The sequence below is a fragment of the Embiotoca jacksoni genome, unplaced genomic scaffold (genome assembly GCF_022577435.1).
Source record: "Embiotoca jacksoni isolate LCO1_2020_lvr unplaced genomic scaffold, fEmbJac1.0.p SCAF_12, whole genome shotgun sequence".
In the NCBI taxonomy this organism is placed as follows: domain Eukaryota; kingdom Metazoa; phylum Chordata; class Actinopteri; family Embiotocidae; genus Embiotoca; species Embiotoca jacksoni.
Window position 1 is genome coordinate 5927266 of NW_027185252.1, and position 14999 is coordinate 5942264.

At 42.6% G+C, this 14999-nt stretch overlaps 1 protein-coding gene across 2 annotated transcripts in view; it reads left to right on the forward strand.

The window, feature by feature from the left end:
- The window catches only part of pcnx2 (pecanex 2), a 28183-nt gene continuing 13184 nt past the window's right edge, over positions 1-14999 (forward strand). Inside the window, exons 1-20 of one of the 2 annotated variants that reach the window (XM_069144426.1) lie at positions 1-474; positions 1936-2138; positions 2887-3004; positions 3110-3146; positions 5247-5767; positions 5883-6077; positions 7240-7722; positions 7824-8001; positions 8453-8603; positions 8886-9028; positions 9402-9480; positions 9783-9918; positions 11276-11418; positions 11944-12097; positions 12391-12423; positions 12863-13034; positions 13189-13299; positions 13547-13638; positions 14036-14145; positions 14591-14699. In XM_069144426.1, coding sequence (XP_069000527.1) covers positions 322-474; positions 1936-2138; positions 2887-3004; positions 3110-3146; positions 5247-5767; positions 5883-6077; positions 7240-7722; positions 7824-8001; positions 8453-8603; positions 8886-9028; positions 9402-9480; positions 9783-9918; positions 11276-11418; positions 11944-12097; positions 12391-12423; positions 12863-13034; positions 13189-13299; positions 13547-13638; positions 14036-14145; positions 14591-14699 — 3321 coding nt within the window. In that variant the 5' untranslated portion in view covers positions 1-321. The remainder of the gene's footprint in view (positions 475-1935; positions 2139-2886; positions 3005-3109; positions 3147-5246; positions 5768-5882; positions 6078-7239; positions 7723-7823; positions 8002-8452; positions 8604-8885; positions 9029-9401; positions 9481-9782; positions 9919-11275; positions 11419-11943; positions 12098-12390; positions 12424-12862; positions 13035-13188; positions 13300-13546; positions 13639-14035; positions 14146-14590; positions 14700-14999) is intronic. The other variant, XM_069144427.1, reaches the window with a different exon arrangement.

A 14999-nucleotide genomic window follows, 5' to 3' on the forward strand; every position in this document is an offset into this window, starting at 1 on the left:
CAGCTATAGAGAGGAGAGAGAGAGAGGGAGGGAGGAAGGAGAGAGACGAACAGGACAAGATGAGGACCGCGGCAGCAGAAATGCACGAAGCGACATTGGGATGGGAGAAGGTAGACGAGAGGACAACACCGGAGAAGACCGATGAGGCATGAAGGAGAAGGCTCGCGAGACGCGCTGCACCGCTCCAACATGGAGGCGTAGCGATAGTAGCATGCTTTAGAGGAGATCATTTCATTGTAGCCTAGCAGCAGCATCATCATCATCATCATCATCATCATCTGTCCATCCAACCTGAGCGGAGAGGAGGAGAGAGGAGGAGAGATGGGCTCCCAGGTCGTGCAGACCCTGCGTCAGGGAGTGTGGGCATCTCTGACCGGGGGCTGGTACCACGACCCGGACCAGAACAAATTCAACAACTCGTGCCACCTCTATCTGTGGATATTTCTCCTGATGTTTCCCCTATCTCTCCATCTGGTGAGTTTTTCTTGGGGAACGTGACGTTCAAGGCCGCGAAGGGGGTGTGAGGTGGCCACGGTACCGAGGTAACATTTTATTCGTGCGCCCTGTTTACCTTTCCTTGGATAAACAACGAGCAGCTCAGCGAGAATCACATTATTCCTGCCCGGTTGTTACCGCTGTGAGAAATACATAGGCTGAAAAAAAAAAAAAAAAAAAAAAAAGGGGGCACTGTCGCAGTATTTTTTTTTTTTTTTTTTCCCCCGCGCATGCAGTGACGGAACGCATGGCTGCTCCTGGATGTGATGGTGCCAGGAAGCGTGAAACTGTGGTTCACTGATATTTTCATGCTGTGGCCTTTGTAGTAGGTGAAAAACAGGCTGCATTACTCCACATGATAAAACAATGTACGGGACCATTTGTCAAGTGGACTGTTGGAGATACACGGAGTAAGAAAACCCATGTTTCTAAATGATAGAAGTATTCCTGACTTTTTTTTTCTTACTACCCAACCTCAACTGAAGGATCAGAGTCCAGATGACCTTTGCCCTTCTTTCATACAGTAAGGAGGGCTGCACGGATACAGTAGACTTCCTGAGCAGGTGGAACACCTTGACCTTAGCTGTGATGATGTATAAAGGAGTCTTATACTTCTTAAAATAAAGATATAATGGCAGCCGTTGACATGTACTGTAAGGGTGAATGTGATCTGACAGTGCACGCTGTACAATGGCAGCTTTCTGTTATTGTATGTGAAATAACTTCCGTATCCTGTGCATTTTTCAGTCGTACCCAGATGAGATAATGCAGATTATGTGACTACGTTGTAGGTGCAGATAACCCTAAACTATGCCATCCAATAAGGCAAAGTAACACATTTTGATGTGTGAGTGACACCTCAGATGTTTAAGCGCTTTGACACTAAATCTCCCCTAAACTGTTGTTACTGACGGTTTGCAGTTTGTGTTAAAACATCCACTGCTTCCCCTGCAAAAACAACACAGGCTTCCTGACACAGATGTTTCAAATTTCAAGTCTACTGACATTTTCTCTGAAGGGGGCACACAGCACAGGACAAACGATGAAAGAAAGCCCAATCAAGTATGAGCACAAATGCTACAAGGCTGTAAATTTAGGCTGTAAATCTTCACCTTCCGACATACAGTGAGGAAGAGCTCTCTCCAGAACAGCATGACTCATGTATCAGCATGATGCAGTTGCTTCGTCTGTAATCTTCCCGTTCTTTGCGATGGGCCATTTCTCCCTCGGGGATCACTAAACTTCATCAATCCACCAGTATATCAAACCAGATCTTGTGGTTCACTGAACCTGTAATACATCCGAGTGGCCAACCGCATGAGAGCAGATAGGTGGTGCTGGAGCCTGAAGCATTAACTCAAACACAGTCCCGGTGGAGTCAGGAGACCCTGGAGATGTTGATTTGAATATGATGCAGCTCTCCTCCTCTCTTCTCCGCAGGCCCTGCCTCCGACCACCATGGCTCTGAGCATCTACTGTACCTCCATCACCGTCTTCTTCATCCTCATCAAGATGGCCAACTACCGGCTGCACCTGATGTTCGACGAGGGCGAGGCGGTGGTCCGCAGCAGCCTCTCTGACCTCAGCAAGGCTCCGGAGAAAAAAAGTAACGCCTCGGACTCCTGCCTGCCCGCCAACATCAGGTGAAACACACTTGTAATGCTGAAAATCCAGTCAAGGACATCAATTCAAAGTAGCTGACAAAATATTTTTGCTCCTTGCGCCTCGAGTTTCTTCTCTGCCAGGTTAGTTGTCACAAAATCTAGGCCAGAGGACTAAATCCCCAATGATACAACTTAATTAATAACATTAAATTGTACATTTAGGCCTGAGACCTCCTTTTAGAACAATGCCATTAAAGCGAAGTATAAGTAAGTATGAGCTTCCATTTTTAGTCTTCACTTTCTCCCTCTGAATGGGTCTATTTTTCTCAGTCCGCTCTTTCTTTGAGATCACATTGGTTTCGTGATCAAGTGTCTCAGAGTGGGAAACAGACTCTACTTCATTTGAAAGACTCAGTGCAGCTTTGGTGAATGAGCGAGCTAATGAGGGAGGTCAGTGATCTTCAGTCGGCCCAGCCGCCACGACACACTCGATCTGCGCTGAGACTGATAAAAGAAAATCCGTCACTTCCTGCTCTCTGTGCAGCTGCATTTCTTTTAATTGAGATGAGATGAAACAGAAAGTCCAGACACATGCACTTTCCTTCTCTCTCAGCTCTATACATCAGTGTATATAAGTATTCAAAACATGAGAGGCCGCTATGAAGTTGAGATGATTTAATGTGAAAGTGATGTATTGATGTGTGGACTTCCAGAGACTCCCAAATGCCTCCATCCATGTGTCTTCATCATTTAATTTCTCCTCCGTCTTTCGTCTTTTGTCCAATAGGAAGAGCAGCACAGTCCCTGACAGTGTTGCCATGACGATGTTGGCTCGGAAGCGTCCGAGCCCGGTGATCCAGGTGACGGTGAAACAGACTGAAACAGACCCGGGACTGATTGGAGTGGTGAGTGAAGGTTAACAGATGAACACCTGTCAGTATGAAAACACTGTGTTGACCTTCAGTGTGTCCACATTTTAATCCTGTGTTTGGGGTTTCTCTTCCATGCAGGACTGCTCAAAGTCAGATGAGGTGAAGACTGTGGAAGGTGAGGCTGATCTTTCTGTAGCTCTGACTAGGATACAAGTGATCAACTATTAAAGGAAAAATCTGGATAAATTAGAAACATAAATGCAGATGCTTCCATATGTGTAAGGAGGAGTCAAAGGCTTTCAATGATATGCTTTGACCTCTGAGTTTGGTCAATTTCACAAAGATAACTACCAGTCACACTTCAGATATACGTCTAAATTCACAAAGCCGTTCTTTGTTCTTAACTATCTTAAGCAGGACTGATACATTTTCAGTGAATTTTGGGTAAAATAAGATTTTATTTAAAATAAAAATCATGGCTGACCGAGCAGGAGACATTACAGTATATCGGTCAGTTACAGTTACGTGGACATTTTACCGTGAAAATTCATTAAAAAAAAAACCTTAATGCTGACACAGTGCAGATGTACAGTAGAGTTGAGATGCTGTGGTCTCTTTATGCAGCAGGGTACTTCTGCTAATTCACCATTGAGGCTGAGGACAGTTTCCCTGGGAAAAGGAATCTGATCGACATTGATGTATATTTCAAAGAGGTTTCTGCCGTCTCTTTATCTTCTCATTAGTAATTCTATAACTTTTATTTAAACCTTAATTATGAGCCACATTTTCCTCTCTTTTGTGCTTCGGAGCCTTTGGTCTGCAGGTGTCACCGAGTGTTACCATGGAAATGCTGGTCTTATGGTGCGTTCATGAGCAACTGGGAAGTGGGACACTTCTCAGTTCTCAGAGTGTGAAAATGCACCTGAACACACATCAAAGTAGAAACATCCTACAAAGATAGTGGGAGGTTTTTGAGAGCTGTATATATTTAACTGTTAAAGCTCCGAAATATTACACTCTGAATATCTCCTTCAGTTTCAAGCTTTTAGCAACTTAATTCGGTTTTGCCAAATTCCATCAGATTGAAAGAATTTGGTTTTAAAGCATTACACATGTAGGATCTTAATTGATACAGTAGTTTTCTTGTGATATGTGTGTATTCATGTTTTTTTTTTTTTTTTTGCTGTAATGAGCAAACAGGAAAGGATGTTTCTGAGCTGTAGTCAAATTTACTATTAATTCAAATGATCGAATGTTGATCAGTAGCATGTTGTAGATCAGAGGCAATGATCTCAGAACTAAAAACAAAAACAAAACAAACAAAGGGGTTTGAATTTTAGAAACACGCGAACACATCTGAGGTTTAAAGTAACTTCTGACTGGCAGGAAAAAACATCTCGCTTGATTTTGCGCAGTTTTATTTTGGAATAGTGGAGTCAACAGAAATGGGGGCACCGGGTTGTTTTTTCCATTTGTGTTTCAAACTGTGGACCCAGTTTGGCAGCTGACATTCCCGATAATCCGCAGCGTGAATAGCACACAAATTAGTTGTTACATTTTTTGAAGGATGACTTCCTACTGATTCTGTGGGATGTTAAAAATGACTAAGTCATAAGTATGCACTTACATAATGAGGACAGGATGTAGAAAAGAAAAGACAAGAAAAGCAGGAACTGCAGTCTAACATTTAATCTTTATCATCAATTGATAGGAAATGAGGTACACGTGCTTCGGAGGAACAAGCGTCCTCTTACACGTATTATCCGAATTAGTGTGTGCTGGAAGCGAGCTCTGTTCCTCTTCCCTAATGCACTGGATGGCTCCTTAGACAATCCAGACCAACAACTTCCTTTTCTGCAAACACATCACTGTTGTAAATATGCTCAGACAAGCACAGAACTAGCAGCCGGCCATGCAGTTAGCCGGCCAACAAGACCAGCTGACTGCTTCCAGTAAATTTATGACCTAATGCGCTGGTGATTAGTCAGAGCAAAGTCAGCTAATCGAAAAAAAAAGGATATAAACACTGTGGTGCATTACATCAGATGATTGCACAATTTTACAATATGTTGGTATTTTTTTAAATTCCATTTTAAAAGTAGATGGATCGATCATCCGTCTGTAGTTCCTTTTATTGCAGGGGGAAGATTTCTATCTGTGTGTTACATCTGCAAAATAAAAGACGACAATAATTCTATATTTTAGGATTAGAGCCCTTTTACTAATATTACACTTAAAAGTTACCATTTGAATTTGCATTTTGATTTCATTCTAGGACAGGGTGAGACGACTACAGAGGACAAGCCTTTGGGGAGAGGCCTGCACCCGAGCCCAGAGCCCTCCCCGGATGATCTCTCCAGCCCCAATCCAGACCAGGCCGCCCCCCTGCTGCAGGCCCAGCAGAGGCCCCCATCCCGAGCTGAGAGAGAAGAGACGCGGCCTGGATCTGCTGGTGGGACGGCGAAAATGGATACAGAAATAATTGAAACTGAGGCCGTGAGAGAAGGAATGGATATTCAGAGCTCTTTGACAGCGGCAGACAGAGACCAGACAGAGCGGGACAGGACTACGGAGAAAGACCCGGAGCAGGTCAGAGCAGAGGAAAAAGACTGCGAGGATATAGACAGTGCCGACAGGGAAACAGTGGATGAAGGCTTACCTCCTTCCAAGGGAAGTGAAGACGAGAGTGAGGAGAGTGAGGGACAAAAAGAGCCGTCAGATGCCAACAATAACTCGCTGGAGACTCCCCAGAACGACCAGGATGATTTCATCGACATCCCAGAACCTCCTGCACAGGTAGGCCTATCTGCAGACATGGACAGAGGAGAAGGTTGTTGTGTTTGAGAGAAATCAAATAAATGATCACTGATTTGTGAGTGTTTTATGTCTCGTTTCGTGTTATGTCTCTCAGGCAGAGCCGGTGGAGGAGATGTACTGCTCTGATGAGATAGAGGTGGTTCTGGTGGATAACTCTGGGCCCGGTCCTGCGTTGGTTCACCTGGACGACAGCGACACGGTTAAGATCATCATCACCATGAGCTGTGACCCTCAGATGGCAGCTCAGTTGGAGGAGAGCGTCAAGCAGAGCCTTTTGGAGAATGCACAGGTCAGACGTCAGTTTAAATCTTCTCTATGAAATACTTTTAACCTCCTAATATCTACTGTTAGCCCATGTGGCTCCCCTTTAAATAGCTTTCAACCTCTTAAAATGATCTCATTCCACTGCCCAACAGTAAACTGTGTAACATTGAATCTATATCATTTTTGAAGTAATTGAAATATTCAAATCCAAGACTCCATGTTTTTATGACTGCATTTTCCCATCAAATCGAAGCATTCTAAAATCAACCCCAGACATATTTTCTATGCAAAGAAACATTGCGATCTCCACTTAGGCTGAATATAGATTTCTGGTGGTGGAACAACTTTCCAATAACTGATTCAATGATAGTTCACTTTTTCTTCTATATTTATGAATATATGTATGAGATTAAAGCTCCTACAGTAGAACTATTGATTAGAATCTACTTACAAATCTTGACTTTTCCCATACATAAATATCTGTGGTGTTACACTTAGTCTAAGAACAAATGCGAAACAGACTGCAACAAGTCTTCATTAGACTTGAAAAATAACAGAATAGCAGAAGCAGCACTAGACAATCGAACATCTCTGTAAAGGCACCAAATGTATGTGGAAGTGCTGGTTCTGGTTTCTGCCTGTGTTATGGTTTGGCTGTTTTAACATTTGATAGCTAGACTTAATATGTTTTGCAGATATCTGTAATTCTTCCGAGGACAAATGGCGTCACTTTTGCCATTCATGTGAATTCTCATTACCGATATCTGCATCGTCATTTTGCCTGCTCAAAACTGTAATTAAAGATATCTGTTATTACATTTAGATAAATCTGAATTCTTCTTCAAGATATCGTTAATCCTCCTCAGTTCAACATATCTACTTTGTCCTTTTCACATGTTTAAATTACATTTTAACTAGTCAGAATATCTTGAATACAAGTTCTGGCTTGTCACGATGTAATTACGAAGAGTCAAAATGGCATTGTTGATATCCGTAGTTAATTCTGGGTGGCCAGATTTTGCTATTAAATGTTAAAACAGCTTAACATATTAGTTTTATACTATAACTTTTGTCTCTGTGCTGCTACTGACGGCAACACTGCTGTTAAATAATACACAGATGTATGTCTGAGGTGCTGTAACATTTAAGGGATAGAGTTTGTGACATGTCCGTGTTTGTCCTGCAAGGCTCAGAAGGACGCAGGAGAATGTCACATCAAGATCCCCGTCATCACCTTCGACTCCCCGGAGGAGGAGAAGCTTGAGTCGGAGGAGGGAGAAGAGGCGACCTGCTCCGAGGACGACCCCACACCCAAACAGCAAAAGATCACAAGCCAAAGTGAAGAGTTTCACTTATGTCGAGAGACAACCAGTTCTGAGTCCACCACACTGGACCGTCCAAATCCCGACCAGGAACATCTCGGTCTGCAAATCACTTCTGACAGCACGCCGAGCCCACAGGTGACAAACGATAACAGCTCGTCAGGTATCGACGTCCACTCCCACCATGATGACACGGACCCTCTGGATCCTAATGTGGATTCACAAGGCTTCCTGCGTCTGCCTCAGACTCTGAACCGCTGCGGGCCTGGTGGAAGGACTCACATCCGAGGGCTGAGCATGGACAGTGGGAAAGATGCCGTTCTGCTTTCAGACCGCTCACATAACACAGTATGTTGGCAGTTTTACTCCGTTTCTATTTCTGTCTCTGTGTTCTGGTAATCTCCATCCGTCTGACGATACACACGTACAAATGTCTGTTTGCCTATCAGACCACCATGACCAGTTCCAAGTCAGACCTGGAGGCGAAGGAGGGACAGATTCCCAATGAATCCAACTTCCTGGAGTTTGTTTCCTTGTTGGGGTCCCTCAGTACGAGAGGGGGAGGTGCCATCACACAGGAAGAGGAGGGGCCAGAGCGCAAGGAGGAACGGGAAGCTGCAGAGGAAGGTGACTCCACTTTATTTATTTACATGTTTAAAGTGTGAGTTTCAGCTGTTTATATGAATGTGGTGCTTTTGAGACCCACTAGACTCTGAGGATAATCATGTTGGACAGTCAGACACTGAGCAAACAGCCCAGCTTGTAGAGGCTTTGAATCAAGTTAAAATGGTGATTGTTTTTGTGTTATTTAAACATGACTTAACATATTTTCTGACCATTTGGTAGCAACCGAAGCCACTGAGCAGCATTATAATTTGTTTAGAAGTCATGTTTCTTGGGTTTGTCCATTTGCTCCTTAAAAAAAATTTAAGGATTGTTGAAATGATTGAATATTCCAGTCTTTACATTGGAGAAACTAAATATGAATTGCCTCAACATAATGGGGATTTGTGTTTTCGACATTTTATATAAGCGAGTTAATTTGATAAAAAAGCATTTCCGTTTTGTCTGTGTACAGAGAATCAGAGCGCAACGTCCAGACCAGATGAAACGATAACAGAGACCAACACTGACAACAAACTGGAGAGACCCAAACCACCCACCAGTCTGCCTACCAACACACTACGGGCCATACTACCCACACACATCCCAATAGTCTCTCCTGACAGGTACGCATGCCTGTGGAATTACAGGTTTCAGTAAAAAAATCTAGCTGAATTCCCTCACTCACTCACTCACTCATGCACACACACACGTGCGCACGCACACACACACACGCACGCACACACGCACGCACGCACACACACACACACACACACACACACACACACACACACACACACACACACACACACACACACACACACACATATTTATAGCTCTTACACACTCTAATAGATTTAAGCCTCTAGCACCCATGATCTCCTGTTGATTTTGTTTCCTGTCTCCAGTCCACAGACAGACAGAGAAAAGGATCCAGACTATGATTCCCTGCCCTCACAAACGTCTCAGTCTGAGAGCTCCATGCTGCAGGTCATCTGCAGACCAGAGGCCACCAACAAAGAAGATGCCTACACCTTCCACACTGTACACAGTAAGCAGCTCCTCATTCTTCTATTAGTTCTTAGAAATGTGATGTTTTTTGTGCAAGAGACAAACTGAGAGTCATATATAGTCAAAGATAACAAAAGTGTGCTGTTGATACTCTCAATCAGTGTGCTGGGACGGTTTAATATTTTCATCTTTTGCACAGTTACACAGTGTATTTGGGAGGCACTGCCAGAAGCTGACAGCTTGACTTTTTGAAACAGCTCAGATTAAATGACATTTTTCTGGAATGGCTCCAAGATGTTTCAGCTGTTCAGTCTGTCTGTAATGCTAAACAAATCACGCATATCAGTTATTGCATGCTCCTTATCCAAACAGAAAATGTCTGACGAGTTTCATGTATCTGATTGCCTCACCAGGAGACAGGCCTCGTAAGCTGTATGCAGAGAGAGCTCTCAACCTGCCCCTCGGAGCAGAGCTCATTACAGGCAACATGTGGTACTGCTGTCAAACCTTCATTTCACCTTTTTTTCTTCCCCTCTTCATCATCTCCTCCTTTACCTGCAAGAAGTTACCATTTAAAAAAAAAAAAATCCTGTTATTTTTCCTGTATGTTCTCCTCACCTGCTTCGACGTGCTTATCTCTACATGCCTTTTTCCATCTTTTTCTAAACTATAATCTCTGTCTGTGTTTAACCAAGGTTATTCCACATATTAACATCAGCCTGCTCTGTGTGTGTGTGTGTGTGTGTGTGTGTGTGTGTGTGTGTGTGTGTGTGTGTGTGTGTGTGTATATTCAGTGACCTGCTGTCAACTTCCTCCAACTCGGAGTGTCAGGACGGTCCAGCGGGCGGTCACACTGACTGCCCTTTCCAGCGACGCATCATCCCCGCACACAGGCTTCGGCCACGAAGGACGCACCCCGAGATCTTCCAGGTGCCCGTCACTTTTTGTTTTTATTCTGCAAGACAACAGTATCAATGTTATCTACTAAACTAGATATGTTAAGACTAAAGACAGGATGATAAATAAACTGTATGCATGCTTTTAAAGCTTTACAGAATGTGCATGGCGGTATGCTCCTTCACTGACGAGTGGCAACAAATGTAGTAAAGGGAGTCAACCAGAAGACTGCATACCGGACATACCGGTTTAAAGGTCCCATATTTTACACTTTTCTGCGGTTTTATTTGCAGTATTGGTACCCATAAGAGTACCATTAAGTACCAAAAACCGTCTTCATATAGTTTTCCATCTCAATTCTTAAGCTTCTCTCCGGAGCTTGACCAAGAACAGCATGTTCTGTGTCTGTGTCTTCAAGATGTGTTGATATCAGTGATAACCTCTGATTGGCTGACTCTTTTTTCAGCTATGCACATCCGGGCCAATCACAGGTCTTTTAGGGTACAACTTCGCAATAGAATGACCACTGATTGTTTTCTTTGGCATAACAGGTTGGACAGTGGGCCGTGCTGACGGTGGGCATATGACATCACGAACTTCCAGAAGTCTAAACGTCACAGTTAAATACGAGCTGTGTGCATATATATGTGGATTGAGGGTTTCAACACAGTAACATTATCTATATGGCACCTATGCTTACGTTTTAATTAAAAAATTATTTAAATCTGAATTTATAGAATATTGGACCTTTAAACATGATGGAAGAATGAAACCACATCTGTTTCTTAAAAAAAAAAAAAACAAAAAAAAAACTTAACAGTGTACCTTTAAATAAATAATTAAAAGAATCACCAAATTAATTCATGAATTCATCAATAAATAGGTTATATGAAAAAAAAAAAAAAACATTCAGAAATGAACACTTAAAATAATTCCAAATTAGGTCAAGAAAAAATTAATTAGATTCCCGAAAGTGATTCCTTTTTTTAGTCTGCATTTCTACAAAATGTAATTAGTGTTTTCTTTGTCAAACTGTGATCAACTGTGTTGACATCAATAGTTGCTGCTGCTGTTTGAATCACTGGCCACAAGATCAGTCCTGAATCAGCCTGCATCCCTGCTGGATGCAGACCAGCAGGGGTGACATAAGCTGTTTGGATCAGTTGTTGGAAACAACACAGACTCTCCGCTGAATCATTACTGCACCACTTTCTGTGTGTGTGTTTTACATGGTGAAAAAGATGTTGCTCTGTGTATCTGCAATGAACTCACCGTGTTTGGGGAATCCTGTAGGTTTCCAAAAGCAGACTGTTTTTGATTTCCTGTGTTATTGCTGTTGAATTCATGCTGGTGTAAATTGTTTGTGTTTGTTTGCATGTGTGTGTGTCAGGAAGAAGACTCCTTGGACGAGTCATCAGAGACTTCCACTCAGGAGAAGCCGACCAGGAAAATATATTATAAACTCAAACTGTTCCCTGGGAAGTGGATCGACATTTTATACGACCGGCTCACCCTGCTCGCCCTTTTGGACAGGTAACCCTAAAAAAAAAAAAAAGCTGCCTGCAAACTCTTTCTACTGTTGAACTACATACTCTAAAAACAAAATCTAATTTAAACACAGTTTTGACAGATGTTTGTACGTAAAAATGCTGCATTGTTTTGCGTCACTTGCCACTTTATGTGTATGTTGTTAGCGTGATTCTCTCCTGCAGCGTTCAGTAACTGATTAACCATCTGATTTCACCCATTAGGATGTCGCTCACTGGATGTTTGTTGTCTTGTGTCTTTAAATCTAAAACACTGTTGGGCCTTTCATGGGTCTTGCAGCGTTGTCCCTTCCGTTAATATCACTCTGCTTTGGCTAATTTAGCTAATGATTTAAATGTTTTCCTAACGTAAACATCAGTTCAGCAGCAATTCAGCCCTTTATTGTTATTCTCCGCTGTCCAGTGAGTCATATTTTGTGCATGATGTTCTTCATGAGCAGCGTTATATGCCGAATAAGCTACCGGATGCACTCCTGTAACCCGTCTCGTCCTTTGTGCTGTTTTTGTATAGAAACCAAGATGTTCTGGAGAATCTAGTTGCAGTCTTTATGGCCTTCCTGGTTTCCTTTCTGGGTTTTGTGCTGCTCAACCACGGCTGTTTTAAAGACTTTTGGATCTTCCAGTTCTGCCTGGTCATCGCCAGCTGCCAGTATTCATTACTGAAGGTAAACGTCTATGGAAGGCAGTGGATGATTGTTTGTTTACTATAGGCTGAGTGAACACGTAACCATCCGGCAGTTCATTTTGCGTTTGAGGAGCTCAAAGGTGTGAGCTCAAAATGTGTGCCATGGTGATCTAATGAAGACTAAAAGTAATGGTGACCTTATTTATACCTACCAGCTCCTGTTTGCTGCCACTCACTTCCTCTCTGATAAACCTGCTTTCATCACAGTTTTCAGTTGTTTTGGGGTTAAATGAATGGCGGTTCAGTGCCGACTTCTGTGGGTTTGTTTTCCAGAGTGTTCAACCAGATGCAGCTTCCCCAACACACGTGAGTTTGTGTCTTTCTCTAAACAAACTGTTTTTTTTATAAGATCACATTAGGTTGCATGATGATTATAGATATTTTTCAAACACATGTACATTCAATATGTCCCTGCGTGTGACGGGTCTTCCTCTTTACTGATGCATGTTGTTACCGTTACTGTTACTGTCATAGATTTCAACACAGTTCCTTTTCCCATATGAATAATTTTGCTGTTTTTTGACAGATGCACCAGCAATGTGTTTGCAGAGGATCTGACCTCGTTAGTTGTGTAATGTTATTGTGAAAACACGCTAAAGTGAAAGGAATATGGACATGAACCTAGAGTGCCTGCCAGAATTTTGTCTCAGAGCTTGTTAACGTGAACGGTATTATCTCGTTGTCATGGAAATCAGGGTGAACCCGTGTATCTTATCTGTGAGCGTTCATGTGTGTTTGTCTCCAGGGTCACAACCAGATGGTGGCCTACAGCCGCGCGGCCTACTTCTGCATTTTCTGTGCTCTGATCTGGCTGCTGGAGCAGCTTCTGAGGATTAAGGACCTCCCTGTTTCCACCCTTTACGGAGTCACCATCGTCTGCTACGATGTACTGCACTTCTTACGAGACATGCTAGTGGGTACGGACAAATATAAAGGAGAGACGTGCAATGAAACAGCTGTTTTCACACAGCACCTGTTTATGTGTTAATTATTCATTTTATTTCCTGTTCAAAACAATGATCTGTCCTTGACATATACTGAGATTTATCTTATGTTTTATGCATTGAACAGGTTTTACCTACTGCTTCCCCATCACCTTCCTGGTGGGCTTTTTCCCTCAGGTCAACACCTTCACCATCTACCTGCTGGAGCAGATTGACATGCACTTTTTTGGAGGAACAGGTAAATGAAAGTATTCCTGATCTCAGCTAACCTGCTTTATCAATACCGTGTGGGCGTGGCTTAATCAGATTTGATTGACAGTGACCAAACAACCTACATGTTGTCATCAGATTATGCTTATGTGTCTAAATCCTGATTGGTGCGTGATGAGTTCTCAGCTTCTTTAAGTAAATGTGAATCTGCTGAGTTTTAAGTGTTCAAGATGGCGACAGGCATTTTCATCCTCATTCTATTCTGCGTCTCTCAGCTGCTACGAGTCTCATCTCTGCGATCTACAGCATCCTACGCAGTCTGATCGCTCTGTCTCTGCTCTACGGTTTCTGCTTCGGCGCTCTCAAGGTAGGAAACAAAACACAAACAGCGGAAGAGGAGGTAGGGGATGTAAATACATTCACTCTTCATCTCCTCTCCTCCTATAGTCTTCAGTGTTGAATTGAATTTGTGTTCACGGTCATTCTCCTGGTTTAAAGAAATAGATAAAGGTGCGTAGCTCAGTTATTAATAACCTGCAGCAAGAAGGAGTTTCAGTGATGAAGAGGAGCTGCAGTGAAATACAAAGTGCCGCTAATCATCCTTCACAAGTGACTATAAGACTGAAGCTGGGTGAAAAAGCTTTTACACAGTGAAAGATCTAAAAGCAGCAGCTTTAAAAAACAAAACAAAAACAAAAAAACAAGATGGTATGATTCACAGCAGTGTAAGTGTGTTTGTTAAGTGTGTTTGTGTGGGATTACAGGAGCCATGGGATGAGCAGCACACGCCGGCCCTGTTCTCTGGTTTCTGTGGCCTTCTGGTGGTGTTCTCCTACCACCTCAGTCGACAAAGCAGCGACCCCTGCGTACTGCTGTAAGTAACACTGTGTGTGTGAGGTTTGCATGCACACGTTGGGAAATAAGCATGAAATCAATAGCACTGAGAAATTAAAGCGGACGGTTTATGTATTGACAAAAATCTGATGAAAAATGTTGATACATTTGTTGAGTATTTTTCACTCCCACTGGCAGTTAAGTGTGAATACAAACATGATTCTCAGTCATTTTATTTCAAGCTGTTAAAAGCCAAACGAAGATTATATCAGAAATAACAAAGGTACATTTGAATTTGGTACACATACCATGTAAAATGTAAATATTTTACAAGCGAATATTCAAACATTTGTAAATATTGAGTTTTAAATTGTTTTTCTGCTCTCAATCGCTTTATGTTTTGTAACAAAAATCTGCTCACGCTGTTCGACATATAAAAGCATGTCGTTTATAATGTCCCATCCCAACACATTTTTGTTTTACAGATCTCTGATCAAGTCAAAGATAATGCCTGTGCTGGTGGAGAGTGACGAAGAGGAGGAGGAAGATACGGAGAGTAAAGACCCGCTGCCTGAGAAGCTGCAGAACTCCATGGTAACTAAGCATTAATCAGTTATGTGAGTGGAGGAAGACTAGGTTCAGGTTATTACTGGATTGCAGCTCTTTCCAGTGTCTCCCGTGAGCGTTAATAAAAACAATCCAGCCCAGAGCTCATAATAATGACCATCAGACAATCACTACTCATTAACAGTGCGCCTGCGACTCCATACATGCTGGATGTGAGGAAGCAGACTGCACTAAACGCGATGTTGCGAGCGAGATAATGAAACAACGCTCGCCGTCGATCATTGTGTGATTACAGGGAATTATGCATCAGAGAACACAAGCCTCCCA